The sequence below is a fragment of the Penicillium waksmanii genome, assembly GCF_028829765.1.
Source record: "Penicillium waksmanii strain IBT 27052 chromosome Unknown utg000008l:1.0-5622682.0:1.0-5626561.0, whole genome shotgun sequence".
NCBI lineage: Eukaryota > Fungi > Ascomycota > Eurotiomycetes > Eurotiales > Aspergillaceae > Penicillium > Penicillium waksmanii.
The window spans coordinates 1,210,033-1,226,901 of NW_026643254.1; the positions used below are offsets into that span (position 1 = coordinate 1,210,033).

Below are 16,869 nucleotides of genomic sequence, written 5' to 3' on the forward strand. Positions count from 1 at the left end.
ACGATATTCGGAACCTTGGAAGTTGAATGCCTCGGGATAACTGCGAATCCACGAATATATTAGAATGGCACACAGCCGGTTCACACCCGCACCATGCCCCCTCGCCGCTCCCATCAAAAGTCTCACACCGGCTGCATAACATGCAAGCGTCGCCATGTCAAATGCGACGAATCAGGTCCACCCTGCAAGCGTTGCAAAACAAGAGATGTAAACTGCGAATACGCAGAGATCACAACCCGTCCACAAATATCGCCAAATCCGAGTCAGGATACGGCAGAAGCAGCATCGCCAGACTACCTCAACTCTTGCCCGACATTTCCCGCCAATCCCCACCACCTGGATCTCCAACTCATGCATCGATGGTCTACTGGTACTTATAAAAGTTGCTGTACTCCTGGTTCCGGCGACGAAAAGCTTTGGCAATTAACCGTGCCCGCACTGGCGCTTCAATACGACTTCCTCCTAAACGGGATACTAGCATTATCGGCCTTTGAGAGCGCCAATGCTCTACTATTACATCAAAACGACGAAAAATCAAATTCCAATCGCGAAAAGTATATAAATTCCGCGATTGAGCGCCATGTTCTCGCACTGTCCAATTTCCGCACCCAATTGTCTTCGTCTAGTCCATGTGCGGACCACAGAGCTGCAATTTGCTTTTCGCTTATGATGATGGTGCTCACATTTGCAACCGTGCGCTTCGGAAAACCACTAGAGAAAAACATCGTTAAAACGGCCATTGCTCATTTCGAACTTGTTCGTGGCGCCGTTCAGATTGCAGAAAGTGATGAGGAACACAGGGTTAGTCAGAATGAATACGCGCAAAAACTGACGCCGTTTCAAGATCTTCCCCTCACGACCTTGGATCCAGCTATCGCAAATATAATGGCCGATGTGAGAGAGTTGAATGATGAAAGGATCGTCCACACTGTCTGGGATACACCCGAGCGGCGAATAGAGCAGGTCGCCCTCTGGGAGGCTTGTAAGAAGGCATTGAGTTTGTTGCAGGACTGCTTTGAGAGATGTGTTGGTCCTGTTTATCGAGGGTATGCCCTTGGGTGGTTGAATATGGCGGGCGAGGAATATGTCCGAGCACTGAAAGGCAATGACAACGTTGCGCTGCTGATATTGATGATGTGGGGTGTTCTTGTCGAGAGGTTGGGTAATGATGTATGGTGGGCGCAGGAATTTGGAAACTCGTTGGTTGATGAAATTTCGAATGAATATCTTCGGGATGATTCAGATCCATCCATCCAAGATGTAATGATAAGAGTTCAAAAGTTAACATGAAAAACGATCCATTGTCTTGATGAGTATTATAGAGGATGGTGAGTGATGAAGTCAAATGATGACTTAGAGTGTTTTCCATAAGGTCCACTGAGTCAAGACAATAGGAGCCAATGGGCCAGGCTTGACCCTCTTACGTAGTATTGCATCTACATCATGGTTTAGTTCAAAGAATTTGAATAATGGGTGGGGCGACCTTGTCTTTCCAGCGAAAACCAATCGCACTCACTAGTCAAACTCATGTTTCGGCTCGTGTTAAGTATTGATCGTGCTCGTATTTTACGAACACGAGCTCACTCGACCTCCGAACACCAGCGAACGCCACGCCATGGCTAGGGACTATAAAACAGAGCAAAAGGGCCCAACAAGTTGAATAATAACCAATTCCTCTCCTGATCCGACAAAATTCACACTTGCTCAAAAAAATGCAAACTTCAGCATCACCCTTTATCCGCAAAATGGCAACAACTCCCACAAGTATACAAACAGCATGCCTAAAATCACGCTCTTGCTCCGCATCATCAAGACCAAAACCTTCATTCAAACGAGCCCACACAACTCAATCCTCGCCAGAACCCCCACCACCACATCTACTCCACGAAAAACTCACCCTCCCCTCCGGCCGAACCCTAGGCTACGCAATCTACAACTCCCAACTGGCACCACCGCAATCCACATCATCCTCTGCCAAACTTGAAACAAACCCGCCCAAAACCATAATTTACTTCCACGGCTACCCCTCCTCCCGCCTGGAAGGCCTAAGCTTCACCACCTGGCCAAAAAAGCATAACTTCACCCTAATCGTGCCGGATAGACCAGGCTTCGGCCTCTCAACTCCAGACCCATCCCGAACAATCCTCTCCTGGGCAAATGATATCCGCGCCCTAGGTCACCACCTACGTCTACCCAGTTTCTACATTTTGGGTTGTTCGGGTGGAGGTCCGTACGCGATTTCTTGTGCGCATGCGCTGTCTGGAGATATGCTTTTGGGCGTTGGTGTTATTGCGGGATCGCCGCCTTGGTATGGTGTTGGAGGAAAGTTTAATGCAAAAGATGTTACGTTGAGTAGGCGGATTTTGGCTTGGGGGAGTGTTTCTTATCCGGGGGTTATTAGGTGGGTGGCGGATGGTATACTTGGGGGTCTGAGGTGGGTTGTTAAGACGGAGTTTGTGGGTGGGTTGATTGATAGGTGGATTGAGGGTGTGAAAGGACTTGAACAGCAACGACAAAGCAGCAAAGGAGAAAATACAGGTTCAATTGCATCCGAAAAAGCAAATGCCAGTTCAAGTTCAAGCCCAGAGGAAAGAGACTACGAAAAGCAAGATTCTCTCGAAACAGATGAACTATCAATCACACGCGCACGAAACCACCTCCTATCATCCTCCCTCGAAGCCTTCACTCAGGGTTCACACGCCGCAATACAAGAAGCTCGACTGCTCTCTCAACCCTGGGGTTTTGAACTCGAAGATGTACGGTATGAGGGGATTAAGATCTGGCATGGTGTTCGGGATATAAATGCGCCGATAAGTATGGTGCGGGCTATGGTCGAGCGGTTGCCAGCGAGTACTGTCTTTAAGGACATAGACGCAGATCATTATTCTATGGGTCATTTTTTTGAAGACGCTTTGGTTGGGTTGTTGGACTCGGGCTGGAGGACCTCAGAGGAGGAAGATAGGGAGTCAAAGACGTCTAAGGGGATGCGAGTTGAGTACGAGAGTATAAGGATATGAGTAAAACCCAAGCCGGGCTGGAGGTGGTTAGATAGTTTCAGGGCTAAACGAATCAGGTGTGCATGCTACTTAATTCTATCAATAGATTCACCAAAAACCATGCCCTCCAGGGCTAAAGGGCACAAAAAATGTGCAAAACCGACAGCTGGCGGATTTGAACCGCCGCCTCCGAAGAGAATTGATTTCTAGTCAATCGCCTTAGACCACTCGGCCAAACTGCCTTGGGATGAGTTGAGGCCAAAAGGTATGCATCAGGAATATAAAGGCAGGAATTTAAAGGTTTTACTGCTTTTCTTGCTGCCTTTTCAATCTACCGGTCCATTCCATCCGACCTTGGAAGCATAACTCATTGTCATTTCAGAACTGATCACGTAGTATAAAAACAGCATGCTTGCGAGGTTCCGGAGTTAAATAGCTTCATGATGAATAATATAATTCGAAAAATTGTTAGCTTGCGCTGTGGCATCTCTGCTCAGTAGGTTGTACATTATTTTGATCTTGGTAGTTAATGATTATCCTCCGTCGCATGTAATTAGCAGGCACGCACTACAAACCCGACACGAATTTAGTTCGAACCATCCAGAAGCCCAAGCATAAAGTCTACAAGAATTAGAAATGATAGGAGTAGAATCCAATGAAATGGAAATCCATTAACAGCGCTAACCGGAAGAAATAAATCAAAACAACGAGCCTTTGCACAAGAGATAAGGAAATGAAAAAGAAATAAGGATATCACAATACTCGTCCAATCCATCCCAATCAAAGCAAACCTAGACCGTAGTCCCAAGCTAAACCCAAGAAAACTACCAACGTGTCATGTATCAAGGTAATTTCCCAGGTCAAGTTAAGTACTCTCTCCACATCCACTCCGTAACCAACACATACCAGCACATCACATCACTTAAATCACCTCCTCACTGCCCACCGGTACTAGGCTGACGCTTACTCAAAAAGCTACGCCTGGGCAATTTCCTCGAATCAGGACTCTCAGACCCATCCTCCAATCCTGCACCAGTCGTAGAATGACTAGTCGTAGGCCTAAGGTTCCCCGCGCCAACATCCGCAGGAACAAAACTCGACCGCAGGGTAACAGACCCCTCACCAACCGGGAAAGCCTTTTCAACATTCTCCTCGGAGCCCTGGTTCGCGACGAAATAAGGCGCGTCACCGAGGACAGTATCCGAGCCGAAAGTCGAGTGGTCCACGACTCGGATTTGATACTGCGTGTCCGCGGTGGTGTGGGTGATTTTGAACGTTTCCTGGTACTGGACGATACCGGAGGAAGTCTTTACGGCCTTTGTCTTGAATTCTTTGCCGTTCTTGCTGCCTTGGGCTTTGATGATTACCCGGACGTGGGCGTTGCCTGGGAAGCCTGTTGCGTTGGCGACTGTTATATTTGCTGTGCCGGTGTCACCGCTGCCACCTGTCGTGCTGCCGCCGATGATGCTGAGACGGTCGCCGAAGGCGGATGCTGTGCTGCGGTTGCGGCTGTGTTCTTTTTGAGGGGTTGAGGGGGGTCGGCGAGTGGGTGCCATTGGAGGCTTGATTGTTGTCTGTGAGGGCGGTGGCGGGGCTGAGACCGCGATCGGTGGGAGTTTCGTCTTCGTCAAGGGTGCTGTTTATGATTGAGGCGTCATCGTCACCTTTGTCTTTGTGGCCGAATCGTGACATTACACCGTGCTTGAGGAAGGATGCACCGCGGACAACGTTGCCGCCGACGAAGCCTACGCCCTTGACTGGGGCGCCGACAATCTTGCCGGGTACGGCGAAGGTACCGGAGAAGGTTGAGGAGCCTTGGCGGGAGCGGACAACGTAGCTTGGCTTGAAGAGGAGGTTTAGGTGGATTGCGCCTGATTTGCCGTTCAAAGGGAGGTGCATGTCGGCGGGCTCGAAGGGCGTTAGGCTTTCGAGATCGATATGTGCAGCGCCGAGGAAATCGGCCTTGTCACCAAAGTCCCAGTCGTACACGTCGACGTGGAAGTCGGCGCCGATGCGAGTCTTGATCGGAGTCTCGAAGTATTCGTTCCAGGCGGGATGGAGTGTCTTCTTCTGGACTTTGGTCTTGTAAATTACCTCACCATCATCGCCGATGCGGAACTTGCAGTACGGGTCACTGAAGCCGTTGCGGTCGGCTGAGGGGAGGTCGGCGGCATCCATGACCTTGACGCGGAGGGTGCCCATGTTGTTGATGCTCTCCCTGGGGTCAAGCTTCATCTGAACTGGGATGTACCGAGCGCTAACAGTGACCTTGCTAGACTCGCCATTTGTAGCGGGAAGAACAAGCTCGGTGGGATTGTACTGGTGGGGGTTAGCATGAGACCTTATAAATGGCGAGAGAAGTGATGTGGGAAAAAGAAACTTACCAGGATGCGCTGAAGCGTGGGCAGAGTATCACCAGTCAACTTAGCAACAGTGTGCTCCTCGCTCGAATCCTTCGGATCATCCTTATTGACCAAACGCAGGGTAATCTTCGAGAACTCAAGCTCTCGCACAAAGGCCTCGCCGATATCAGAAGACGTGAGAGTATTGGAGTGGATCTTGGGAGAGACATAGGCAGGGAACATGTAGTCGTCCATAACGACCTCCAGCTGCACATTGGAATGCGCAAGCTTGCCCTCGTGGAACTTGAACACAATGAAACCGGACTCGTAGGTGGCAAGGTCTTCCGCAGCAATGTAAGTCCTGGGGATGCTCTTGATCGATCGGACAGAGGCGGTCTCTGAGGTGGTTGTCACGGGCCGAGAGTTGTTAGTCTCAAGACTGGGACGGCCGTTGGCAGTCGCCTCACCATTGGTGGCGGCACCATTGGTCGCAACGCCATTTGACTTGGAAATCTTAGAAGCCTTCGAGTCCACGCTTGCAGACTTCGAGTGCATGCTCTTGCGGATCGGGGTACCGGGGGTGTCAAGGTTAGCAACGTCCTCACCCTCTGCTGCTTCCTCCTCAACCTCATCGTCAGGGTTGACGACAGGCACAGCAGGGAAGAAAGAGACGGTGTAGTTGATGTGGCCCTTAACACCACCCTTGCCCATGCGCAGACCGCTGCTGATGAGCTGCTTCTCGTTGTCGATTTCGTACTCGCCCGCGGTCTCAGTCTCACGAACAAAGTCGGAGGCCTTGAGCTCTACCCAGCCAAGACTTCGGTCCTTGTTGATGGTCTCCTCGTCCATAACCTCAATCGAGAGCTTCTCGCGAGGGCTGCGAATGGGGACGTACACGACCTCGTCCCAGTCGGGGTTCAGGTTGTTGCGGAAGGTCACAGTGCGACCCCGGGTAATACCAGAAAGCAAAATACGAGCGTAGGGATCCGACTTGCCCATGGCCTCCAGGTTGCGAAGATCGGTGGCATTCTTGAAGTGGAAACGCATGACACCGATGGGATCAACGTATCCAGCACCTCCCGCGACGGCGCCGAGGGCGACGGGCTTCCACTGTAGTTGCAGCTTGGCACGTCCGCCGCCAGCACCGTGCAGGTGAAACCAATCCTTGCCCTGCTCCATCATCTTGATCATATCGTTCATCTTGATCTGGTAGCGGCCAATGATGGGGTCTGCCATGAGGTCGCGGTCATCCTTGATGATGAGACCCAGGCGAGCGGTCTTGCGATCAGTAACGAGGAACTCCTTAGAAGCGTTCTGGAAAATAGGGTTGTTGGTTCGCTTCAGCTTGTTGGTGATGTGAATTTCCTTTCCGTTCAGAAGCAGCACACCGTATGGGTTCAGCTTGCCGACCAGACTCTTGCTGCCATCCAGATCCTTGGCCTGCTCGACGGTAAATTGAGCAATACCGGTGTTCACCTCTGGTGGGGGCTCCAGCTCTCCAGACTCGAGCTTGCGACCCTCCAAAACAGGGAAGAATCGAATATCGGCCTGAACCGCGCCGCGGTGACGACCACTGGCCGTAACCTCGAGGTAGATACCTTCGTGAGAGGGCTCTTGTTCAAGCTTGTCCAATCCAAAGGACGCGGTTCCAAGTTCCTTGTCCTTGCGGTACTCGTTCCAATCGTACGGGGTGATGGTGAGGGCATCGGAGAAAGAAGTGATGATGACGTAGATAGTCTCGTTCCAGCGCGGGCTGTCGGTATCGTGGATAATCTTGGTGCGACCCAATTCCTTGCGGTTGTTCAATGAGACGACGGCGTACGGGTCGGGGGTACCGGAGAACTTGTCGGGGTTCTTCAGTTGTTGAGCACCGTGCAGCGTAACCGCAACAACACCAATGGCTTGATCGACGGGGTTTCCTGCCAGCATCTTGGCGATTTCGATGGGGAAAACGTTGGGGTCGTACATCATGGGCTGAAGGTTGTTGTGAATCTGCTCCTTGATGAAGGTCTCGAGGCCGGGGATGAAGTTGATATCAAATCCAAGGTGGTCACCACCGAGGGGCTTGCAAACGTAGTCGAGCTCGGGCTTATCCAGGAAGCAGACATCAACACGTTCAATGTGGGGGAAGGGAATCTGCAGCTTGACCTTGACGCGCATTAAACCGGAGCAAGCCATGTCCTCGACAATGACGTCCAGACCTTTGCTAACAAGACCCTTTCCGAGACGGACTTCGAGGACAATCTTGGGGTTGATCTTGTCCTTCAGCTGACGAGCGGTCAAATCCATCACATCGTTTGGAGTGAAGCTAAACTTCCAATCCATGATGACGGTGTCGGGCTCAGTCTTGGGGTAAGTCTTGACATGCTCCAAACGCGGGGGCTTCGTACCCAGGACAAAGGTCTTCAGGCGCAGGCTATCGAGAAAAGCGGGGGTCGAGGTACTCAGAACCTGATCAACAGAGTTGATGATAGTATCACAGAGAACAGGAGCATAGATGGGCCAAAATTTCACCAGGAAGCTGTTGATCCACTCGAGACTCTCGTTATCGGTCTCGAGACGAGCCTTGGACATCTCGCGGCTGATATCGTCGCGGAAATTGCGGCGCACTCGACGGATGGAAGTGCGATAGTAGGTACTGCAAGCAGCCATGACCAGTAGCACCCAGCCAACACCACCGCCCAAGGCCGCGATCAGCCAGGAGCTCAGACAGGCAAAGATGATGATTCCGGCATTGTGATACCAATCGCCGAAGAACTTTTCGGGGAGTCGGCCCTCGAGGAAGGTTTGGTGGTCTAGTAGTGTGCCCTCGGCATCTTCTTCTTCCGTTCGCTCTTTGTGGAACTTGGGTTCCCAACCGGTGCGGTCGCGCGCCCATCGCATGTCGTCATCGGCACCGGGTTTGGCGTCGGTAGCATTGGCATCTTCGGCGATGAGTGCGGTCGCAGATTTTGGGGGAGGAAGGTCGTAATCTGCTTTGCCGTCATCCTATGAGAGGTCAGTAAACCGATCGTGAAGGGGTGGTGTCTCGCGCAGGAAGGTGGTGAGGCGACTCACTCTGTCTGTAATTACTGAGATTCCCTTGGGCTTTTTAGTGTGGTGGAATCCGGGTGGTACCCTCTATGAGTGTGTATTAGCGTGTGCGCGCAAAGGAATGGAATAGGAGGAGCTGGGAGGAGCTCGGAGGGAGCTCGGGAAGCTCTCTAGGTTGAACGTACAGCCTCGGCGGCAGCCGCTTTATCGTCTGGAGAGGCATCCGGATCGAATTGATATGCAGCGGCGCCAGCCTTACGCGACTCATCGACTAGAGTCTGCTCGACGGTGTCGGGGTTGACCTTGGACTCGGGGTCTTGCTGCAGCTCGGTTGCGGCCTGGATAACCCCCTCCTCCCTCAGCTCGGTCTTCTCCGCCTCCAGGGACGCCATCGCGGCGATCGGATCAAGTGTGTTAAGTACAGGCGAGTGGTCAAGGTGGTGATGGAGTGGTAGTCTGGGGAGAAAATGGTGGTTAGGATGTGCACTATGTAGGCTTCAAAGTTCCCATGGGCTGATGGTGGGACGAATCCCAATCGGACCAATCCGATTGATCAATGCGAGTCCGAATCCGGGGATTGGAATGTTGTGAGGGGAGGGGGAGAGTGGTAGAGGTAGGCGCTTACAATAAGCCCTGTGGATGGAAGGGAGAGTGAGAGTGAGGGTCGTAAGTTGGCAAAGTGAAGAAGAGAAGAGAAGAAGAGGAGAGTCGGAAGTGCCTTGGGGAGAAAGAGGAAAGAGGAAAGAGGAAAGAGGGGAGGAAGCCAATTGGAATTGTGGCAGGAACCACCCAGCCGCTTGCGTCAAGTTGTACTCTCGTACTGTACTGCTCTAGTGGCTGGGTATTACTGATACGAGAATATCAAGGCAGACCGTAGGGTGCTAATTAATTAGTACTAACTAAATTAATTAGTTTCGAAATTGCCTGCCCTGTAAACAAATTGAATTGGTAATTACACGATGCGATCGACTGGGGCGATCGGAGATGAAGATCAGTGACGTATTAGCTAGTTGATCGGGTATAGTACGAGTACAGAGTAAGGCTGTAGATATGGCAATAGTATTTATTATAGTATATACAACTTGATACAGGGTTACTGCCTAGTATACTATAGTATACTGTCTACTCTGTAGGTATACCCCTATCCAAACAATAGTAATATAGTAATAATACTCCTAATAATACTTGTACCCAGAAATGTGAGCTCCAGCCAAACTATTGGTGCACCGCCACAAGTCTTTCCATTTTGGGTAGGCCCACTCTCTTCCTTAACCAATGCTATTCTTGTGGATCTCTGTGGCTGGGGACAGCCCTGCCCTGTCCTTCTCTGCGCATAGGCAACCAGATATCCCCCTTCCCCTATACTCCGTCCCTATAATAACATATCCATAATATAGCCATTTATACTATTTCCTCTACGCCCCCTACTCCCACTCATCATACCTACCATCAATTATTCCCTTAAGACCCTACCTCCTGTAGTACACGTGGCACCCCCACCGATCACACTCCTCATCCTCCATAATCCAAACCCCACCCAACTCGATAGCTGCCAGCAAGGTTTTCTAGCGCCAGTCCGATCGCCATCCCATCACCACTTGCATAGAACTGGGGCAAGCGCCTAGTCCTCACCAATCCCGAGTTCCCTAGGGAGTACGAGTACATATCCATGCGGAATCTGCACTGCAAGATGCATGCAGTCTGCACAATCGGGATCCGAGTCGGAGTCAATTCTAATCGATACATCACTTTCGCTGAGGGGGCTGGGTTCAGGAACGTGTCAGTATCCATATCTATTCCGCGGCCTGCAGTAACAGTACGAGTACTCGGTACTTAGGTTAGCATAGATGTATATGGGTTAGATGACCACTGAGTAGTAGTACTACATACTATAGTACGTAGCCCTATCCAACATTACAGTATGTAGCTGTCCCTGAACCCACATCGGCTCTACCTAGTGGAGTTCGATCGGCGAGAGTTCACCGAGGTTGGCATGTGTGATACCAATGTGGGGATGTGGTGTGGCACAGCTGAAATCTCTGCTTCAAGTTGGACATTGGTGTTTACTGTATTCCGTACTCTGTAGTCTACTCCGAGTCGGTAGTATATTTTATTTATCATTTTTTTTTCCTCGTCTAGCTTTCCCGTGTTCAGCTCCCTGCGCTATCTGTGTTTGACTTTGGCTTGTCTCCACTGTGATCTGTGGTTCTTGTTCCGAGATCTGCGTCAGTATTATATGCTAGTACGACCTGGGAAAAGGAAATACTCGGACTGGCACTAGTTAGTCCTAGCAAAGGAGGTGTTACCTGTGCCTACATCTGTGCCATAGCTACGGAGTAACTAAATTGGCCTTTTCTTGTTTCAGACATCGGTCTAGCCCAACACATGACCAGGCACCGGCCACGAGGTTGAGCTTATTTCATCGACTGTGCGGGGAATACCACTCAAGCCACACTACTAGTATTGTACGGAGTACGCACTGGTTACTACAGTAGTATGCACCACTTCCTCAATAATATCAAATCATCAATCAATACATGAAGCTAAGCTATAGGTAAGCATAGATGAACCAATGAGTAAACTAAGGTGAACAAAGAATGATATCTGCAAACAGCTCGTCACATCTTAAATTCGTCGCGGGCAACTCTTTACCGGCCCATGCGGATCACACCCGCCGCCATCAGCTTCTGCACGCTGATCCGCACCTGTGGGTTCTTCATGTGCTCCTGCAGAGCCGCCGGGTCGCTCTTCGCCTGCTGCAGGATGCTCTGCATGACGGGGTCCTGGAGGATAGACATGATCTAGTAGGGTCTCAGTTAGCACACACACACACACACACACACACATCTCACACTAAGCTAGGGTTGAGTAGAAGGGAGGGCTTGCTTACCTCAGGATCATTCTGGATACGCTCAGAAGTCTGCTGCTCAGTCTCATCAGCACGAGCACTGAACTGCGCGTCCAGACACTTCTGCTGCTGCTGCTCAATTTCGCGAGCGTGGCTTCCATCATCCTTCTCCGCGGCCTCGGTGAAAGCATCCAGGGCACGGTTATACTCCTTCATCGCGACAAGAGCCTGGCCCTTGCGCATATAAGCACGGAAGAACTTGGGGTCGCGCTTAATAGCCTCGTCGCAGTCGGTCACAGCCTGGGGGGAAGGCCATCAGCTTAACCAGCGCCGCGGCACGGTTCGAGTATCCGCGGGGGTCGGCGGGGGCACGCTTGGTCATCTCGGTGAAAGCGTCGACCGCACCGGGCCAGTCGGCTTCCTGGAACTTCTTCTGACCGAGCTCGCGGGCCTCTTCGGCCTTGGCGGGGTCCATGTATGAGTCCTTTTCGAGAGTGTCGCGGGCCTTCTCGGCGGCGCGCATCTTGGTCAGAGCCTCGGGGGTGCGGTGCTCCATCAGGGACTTATTGTAGGACTCGATAGCCTGGGTGAGGTCACCCAACTTCTCGTAGGCGGAACCAATACGGGTGAAGGACCTGTGGATGTTAACTTCCGGATATATATTCCAGCCCGGGCAAGACTTACTTGGCGACAGTCTTGAAGTCAGCGCGCAGGTCACGGCCCTCCTCGACGGCCTTCTTGCACGTCTCAATGGTGCCTTCGTAGTCTCCCTTCTCGAACTTGGCGGCGCCGATGTTATTCAGATAAGTGATGTCCTTGTTCAGCTCCCAAGCCTTCTCGTAGTGCTCAATGGCCTTGTCGTGCTCCTTCTTCTTATAGAAGTCGTTACCAATCTTCTTCTCGGCATCACCAGCCTCCTGGGCCTTGCGCTTGGCGACAGCCTCCTCATCCTCGGGCTCGGGGGTGGGCTCCTTGGGGGGGAGGAGCGGGCTTAGACTGGGGCGCAGGAGGTGCCTCAGAAGGACCACCCTCGCCACCGAAGTTCATGTCGATGCCGAGCAGAACACTCATGACCTGGAGGAAGCGAGGGTCACGCATCTCCTCGCCAATGGCGTTGGGGTTGGACTTGAGGCGCTCCAGCTTGGCCATGAACTCACTATCAGCTAGCAGGGCAGAGGTCTTGGGGTTGTTGGCCAGCTTCTCGATCATCTGGGGGTCGTTGAACATGCCGCCCAGACCACCGAGAGGGTCTCCCTGGACACCGTCGGCGGTGGCCTCGGCCTGAATAGCACGCTGGGTGGCATCGAGACCGGACTTGGCCTGGGCGTTACCGGGCTCCAGTTTCAGAGCCTCCTCGTAGGAGTCGTAGGCGGCCACTGTGAAAGTCAGCCATGGTCACGTACAGCAATGTTCAAAGCTGGTATCCACAACTTACAGAGGTCTCCGAGACCGCGGTAGGCGGCACCCTTGCGGAGGTGGCCCTTTGACCAATCGCCCTTAATGCCGATCGCCTTCTCGGCATCGTCGAGGGCTTTTTGGTATTCGCTCTGGGCGTTGTAGACAGCGGAACGGTTGGAGTAGAGGATGTGGTTCTCGGGTTCGATCTCCAGGGCCTGGGTGAATTTCTCACTGTCGACTCCCAGCAGACTCGTTAGCGCCCCAGATTTTCACGATACGCGGGGTAGTTTGGATGAAGATGAAGCATGTCTGAGACTTACATGGCCGTGGGGTAGTCCTTGGCCGAGAAGGCCTTGTTACCTTCAGATTTCAATGCGTCCGCCATGTTGGGAATAGAAGTGCAGTTATGCAGATGATTGAAGGTGGCCGGGGTTAAAGGCTGGGCATGGGCATAGCTTGGAGCTCCAACCATGAAGGTTCTCGAAATTTCTGTGATGCCTTGATGCCTGAATGGAGCTTGTCACCGCTTTGCAGGACTGCTGACTACTCGGATTATCTGCCCGAATATCAGCTGCTTCTTCACCGCCTGCTGTCGAGGCCTGATGACTCAACTTAACACCTCACTTTCCAGGCAGGAAGCTCCCCGCACTAAACCTAGTTTGGAGCGGTGATGTCAGCAGTTTTTGCGACGATCGCCCAGTTTTTGGGTGGTTGCACCTCTAAACAATTTCGGCTTCATTCATCACCAGACAAAGAACTGGTTTTGGCTGTTTCAAACCAGTCAATCTGGTTTAATTTATTTCCACTCAGTGAAAGAGACCAAAAAAACCCCCATTCAAAACCTCTTCGGGAGTCCGCCTCTGATCTCATCTCGAGTCAAAACGGCCGCAGTGACGCAGTGACGAAATAAACTCCCCACTTCTTATTTGTCTCACCGGAATTGGCTTCGACCCCTCCACTAGGTCCTTTGAGTCTTTGAGCTTGACGACCGTTGTGTTTAATTCCACTAGTTCACCCATTTTTCTCCCCTCAATTCACATCTCCAGTGGTTGCTATTCGACTGGTTGTGGTTGATACCAATTTATCACACCATGGAGCCCGTTAAGATCTCCGACTCGACCAAGAAGCGTCGCATCGGAGTGCTCACCTCCGGAGGTGATGCCCCCGGTATGAACGGCGCCGTGCGGGCCGTTGTCCGAATGGCCATTCACAGCGACTGCGAGGCCTACGCCGTGTTCGAAGGATATGAGGGTCTGGTCAATGGCGGCAATATGATCCGCCAGCTGCACTGGGAGGATGTTCGTGGCTGGTTGTCCCGCGGTGGTACTCTGATCGGCTCCGCCCGGTGTATGGCTTTCCGTGAGCGTGCTGGTCGCCTGCGTGCGGCGAAGAACATGGTGCTGCGCGGTATCGATGCTCTCGTCGTCTGTGGTGGTGATGGCAGTTTGACCGGTGCCGATGTCTTTCGTGCCGAGTGGCCCGGTCTGTTGGAGGAGCTGATCAAGGTCGGCGAATTGACTGCGGAACAGGTCGAGCCCTACAAGCAGCTGAACATTGTCGGTCTGGTTGGATCGATCGATAACGACATGTCCGGCACCGACGCGACAATCGGTTGCTACTCCTCGCTGACTCGCATTTGTGACGCCATTGACGATGTTTTTGATACCGCCTTCTCACACCAGCGTGGATTCGTTGTCGAGGTCATGGGTCGTCACTGTGGATGGCTTGCCCTGATGTCCGCCATTAGTACTGGCGCTGACTGGCTTTTCATTCCGGAGATGCCTCCCAAGGACGGATGGGAGGATGAGATGTGCAATGTCATTACCAAGGTGAGTCGAGTCCAATTGACTTTGGAAGGCGAGATCTGATCCCGTATCTAACTTTCCTCGAACAATAGAACCGCAAGGAGCGAGGCAAGCGCCGTACCATTGTCATTGTCGCTGAGGGAGCGCAGGACCGCCAACTCAACAAGATCTCGAGTTCGACCATCAAGGACATCCTCACACAGCGTCTGGGTCTGGATACCCGAACCACCGTCTTGGGTCACACCCAGCGTGGTGGTGCAGCCTGCGCCTATGACCGCTGGCTTTCCACCCTGCAGGGTGTTGAGGCCGTTCGCGCCGTGCTGGAAATGAACGCTGACTCGCCCTCGCCTGTTATCACGATTCGCGAGAACAAGATCATGCGCACTCCCCTCATGGATGCCGTGAAGGAAACCCAAGAGGTCACCCAGAAGATTCATGACAGGGACTTCGCCGGCGCCATGGTTCGCCGTGATGCTGAATTCAAGGAATACTACCACGCATACCTGAACACCTCTACCCCAGACCACCCGAAGTTGCATCTTCCCGAGGGCAAGGTAGACCAGCCCTGTATACCCTTTGTGAAGTGACAACCTTTGCTAACCAATTACAGAGAATGCGAATTGCCATCATTCATGTCGGTGCCCCCGCCGGTGGTATGAACCCGGCCACTCGAGCTGCGGTGGCATACTGTCTGACTCGTGGACATACCCCCATTGCTATTCACAACGGTTTCCCCGGTCTCTGTCGCCACCACGCCGATAAGCCCATCAGCTCCGTTCGTGAGGTTAAGTGGCTGGAATCCGATTCTTGGGTCAACGAAGGTGGTTCGGACATCGGTACTAACCGTAGTCTGCCCTCCGAGGATATGGAAGGTACCGCCAAGTGCTTCGAGATGTACAAGTTCGACGCTCTTTTCGTCGTTGGTGGCTTCGAGGCTTTCACTGCCGTCAGTGAGCTGCGCCAGGCTCGCGAGAAGTACGACGCCTTCAAGATTCCCATGGTCGTTCTGCCCGCCACCATCTCGAACAATGTTCCCGGTACCGAGTACTCCCTTGGCAGCGACACTTGCCTGAACACGTTGATCGACTTTTGTGATGCCATCCGCCAGTCCGCCTCTTCCTCTCGTCGCCGTGTCTTCGTCATTGAGACCCAGGGTGGTAAGTCTGGCTACATCGCGACCACTGCTGGTCTGGCCGTCGGAGCCGTGGCTGTCTATATCCCCGAAGAGGGAATTGACATCAAGACGTTATCGCGCGACATCGACTTCCTGCGCGATAACTTCATTCGCGACAAGGGTGCCAATCGTGCTGGAAAGATCATTCTTCGCAACGAATGTGCCTCCAACACCTACACCACTCAATTTATCGCAGATATGATCAAGGAGGAAGCCAAGGGCAAGTTTGAATCTCGATCTGCTGTCCCCGGTCACTTCCAACAGGGTGGTAAGCCCTCGCCAATGGACCGTGTGCGCGCACTACGCATGGCCATCAGGTGTGTGCAGCACATTGAGTCATTTACCGGCAAAGATCGCGACACCATCGCCGCCGACCATCTCTCCACCTCCGTCATCGGTGTCAAGGGCTCACAGGTCCTGTTTTCGCCGATGGGTGGCGAGGATGGCCTTGAAGCGACTGAGACTGACTGGAAGCGCCGCCGCCCCAAGTCCGAGTTCTGGCTTGAACTGCAGGACGTCGTGAACGTTCTATCCGGCCGCTCTGCGTCGCGTACTCAAGAAGGCTGGTTCTGCTACGAGAGTACGTAATTCGTCAACACGACACTACCTATACCCCCCTGGATTTTCTGTTTTCGTTTCTGCCATTCTGGACGCTGCTCCTTCCTGGCTGGCTGGCTTTACGACTGACTGCCCGCCGTTCGCGCCCTCCCGAATCCCATTCTTGCGTGGTTTTTCCGTCTTCTATTTCCTAGGTGCTGGATGTTAACATTTTCCTTCTTCTCCCTCTCCAGGACCCTCCACCGTTCAATCTATCCCGTCTATCCCTTCGGTGCCGAACTCTCCATGAAGGAACTACCCGGCACCCCATCCCATTCCATCTCACTCCAACCTCCGGAACACATCCCCACATCCTCCAATGGCTTCCAATGAATGATCAGAAGAGACAGTCCATATCCCCAAGACAGGGCTGTCATTCTACTTCTGCTGATCTGATCTGTCCTACTCCGCTTGATTTCGAGTTCGAGTGACAGCCGCCGCCCCCTCATGTTTGTATGATGCTACGCAACGCAACGCATGCCCGACATGCCATCTCGGCACAACATTAAACTCGCGAGCAAGGGAGCTCTTATTACCCTTTTTTTCTTCCGTTTCATATGATACAATGCTATGTGCTAGATAACAGATAGATCTGTCAATCGCATTTTAGCCTAATATTTCCCAAATTTGAACGTAGTTGCATTATTAATTGAAGTAAAAAACGCGAGATCGATAA

The 16,869-nt window shown here is 52.4% G+C and overlaps 5 protein-coding genes across 5 annotated transcripts; 3 read left to right on the forward strand and 2 right to left on the reverse strand.

Moving 5' to 3' along the window:
- Nucleotides 1–93: 93 nt before the first annotated feature.
- Nucleotides 94–1,290, forward strand: N7481_008802 (Zn(II)2Cys6 transcription factor domain-containing protein; the record flags this gene model as incomplete). The annotated part of the gene is made up of 1 exon (XM_057268021.1): nt 94–1,290. One exon carries the CDS (start codon nt 94–96, stop codon nt 1,288–1,290), a length of 1,197 nt encoding a protein of 398 aa, XP_057118698.1.
- A 455-nt stretch (nt 1,291–1,745) lies between these two features.
- Nucleotides 1,746–3,017, forward strand: N7481_008803 (alpha/beta fold hydrolase; the record flags this gene model as incomplete). The annotated part of the gene is made up of 1 exon (XM_057268022.1): nt 1,746–3,017. One exon carries the CDS (start codon nt 1,746–1,748, stop codon nt 3,015–3,017), a length of 1,272 nt encoding a protein of 423 aa, XP_057118699.1.
- A 914-nt stretch (nt 3,018–3,931) lies between these two features.
- Nucleotides 3,932–8,763, reverse strand: N7481_008804 (uncharacterized protein; the record flags this gene model as incomplete). The annotated part of the gene is made up of 5 exons (XM_057268023.1): nt 3,932–4,632; nt 4,694–5,315; nt 5,381–8,326; nt 8,396–8,458; nt 8,557–8,763. The coding sequence occupies 5 exons, from the start codon at nt 8,761–8,763 to the stop codon at nt 3,932–3,934; spliced, it is 4,539 nt and encodes a 1,512-aa protein (XP_057118700.1).
- A 2,256-nt stretch (nt 8,764–11,019) lies between these two features.
- Nucleotides 11,020–13,002, reverse strand: sti1 (Hsp90 cochaperone STI1; the record flags this gene model as incomplete). Its single annotated transcript, XM_057268024.1, has 7 exons — nt 11,020–11,172; nt 11,262–11,498; nt 11,545–11,854; nt 11,904–12,190; nt 12,285–12,595; nt 12,655–12,848; nt 12,938–13,002. The coding sequence occupies 7 exons, from the start codon at nt 13,000–13,002 to the stop codon at nt 11,020–11,022; spliced, it is 1,557 nt and encodes a 518-aa protein (XP_057118701.1).
- Nucleotides 13,003–13,708: 706 nt separating this feature from the next.
- N7481_008806 (ATP-dependent 6-phosphofructokinase) lies at nt 13,709–16,184 on the forward strand (the record flags this gene model as incomplete). The annotated part of the gene is made up of 3 exons (XM_057268025.1): nt 13,709–14,446; nt 14,515–14,976; nt 15,033–16,184. The coding sequence occupies 3 exons, from the start codon at nt 13,709–13,711 to the stop codon at nt 16,182–16,184; spliced, it is 2,352 nt and encodes a 783-aa protein (XP_057118702.1).
- Nucleotides 16,185–16,869: the final 685 nt, after the last annotated feature.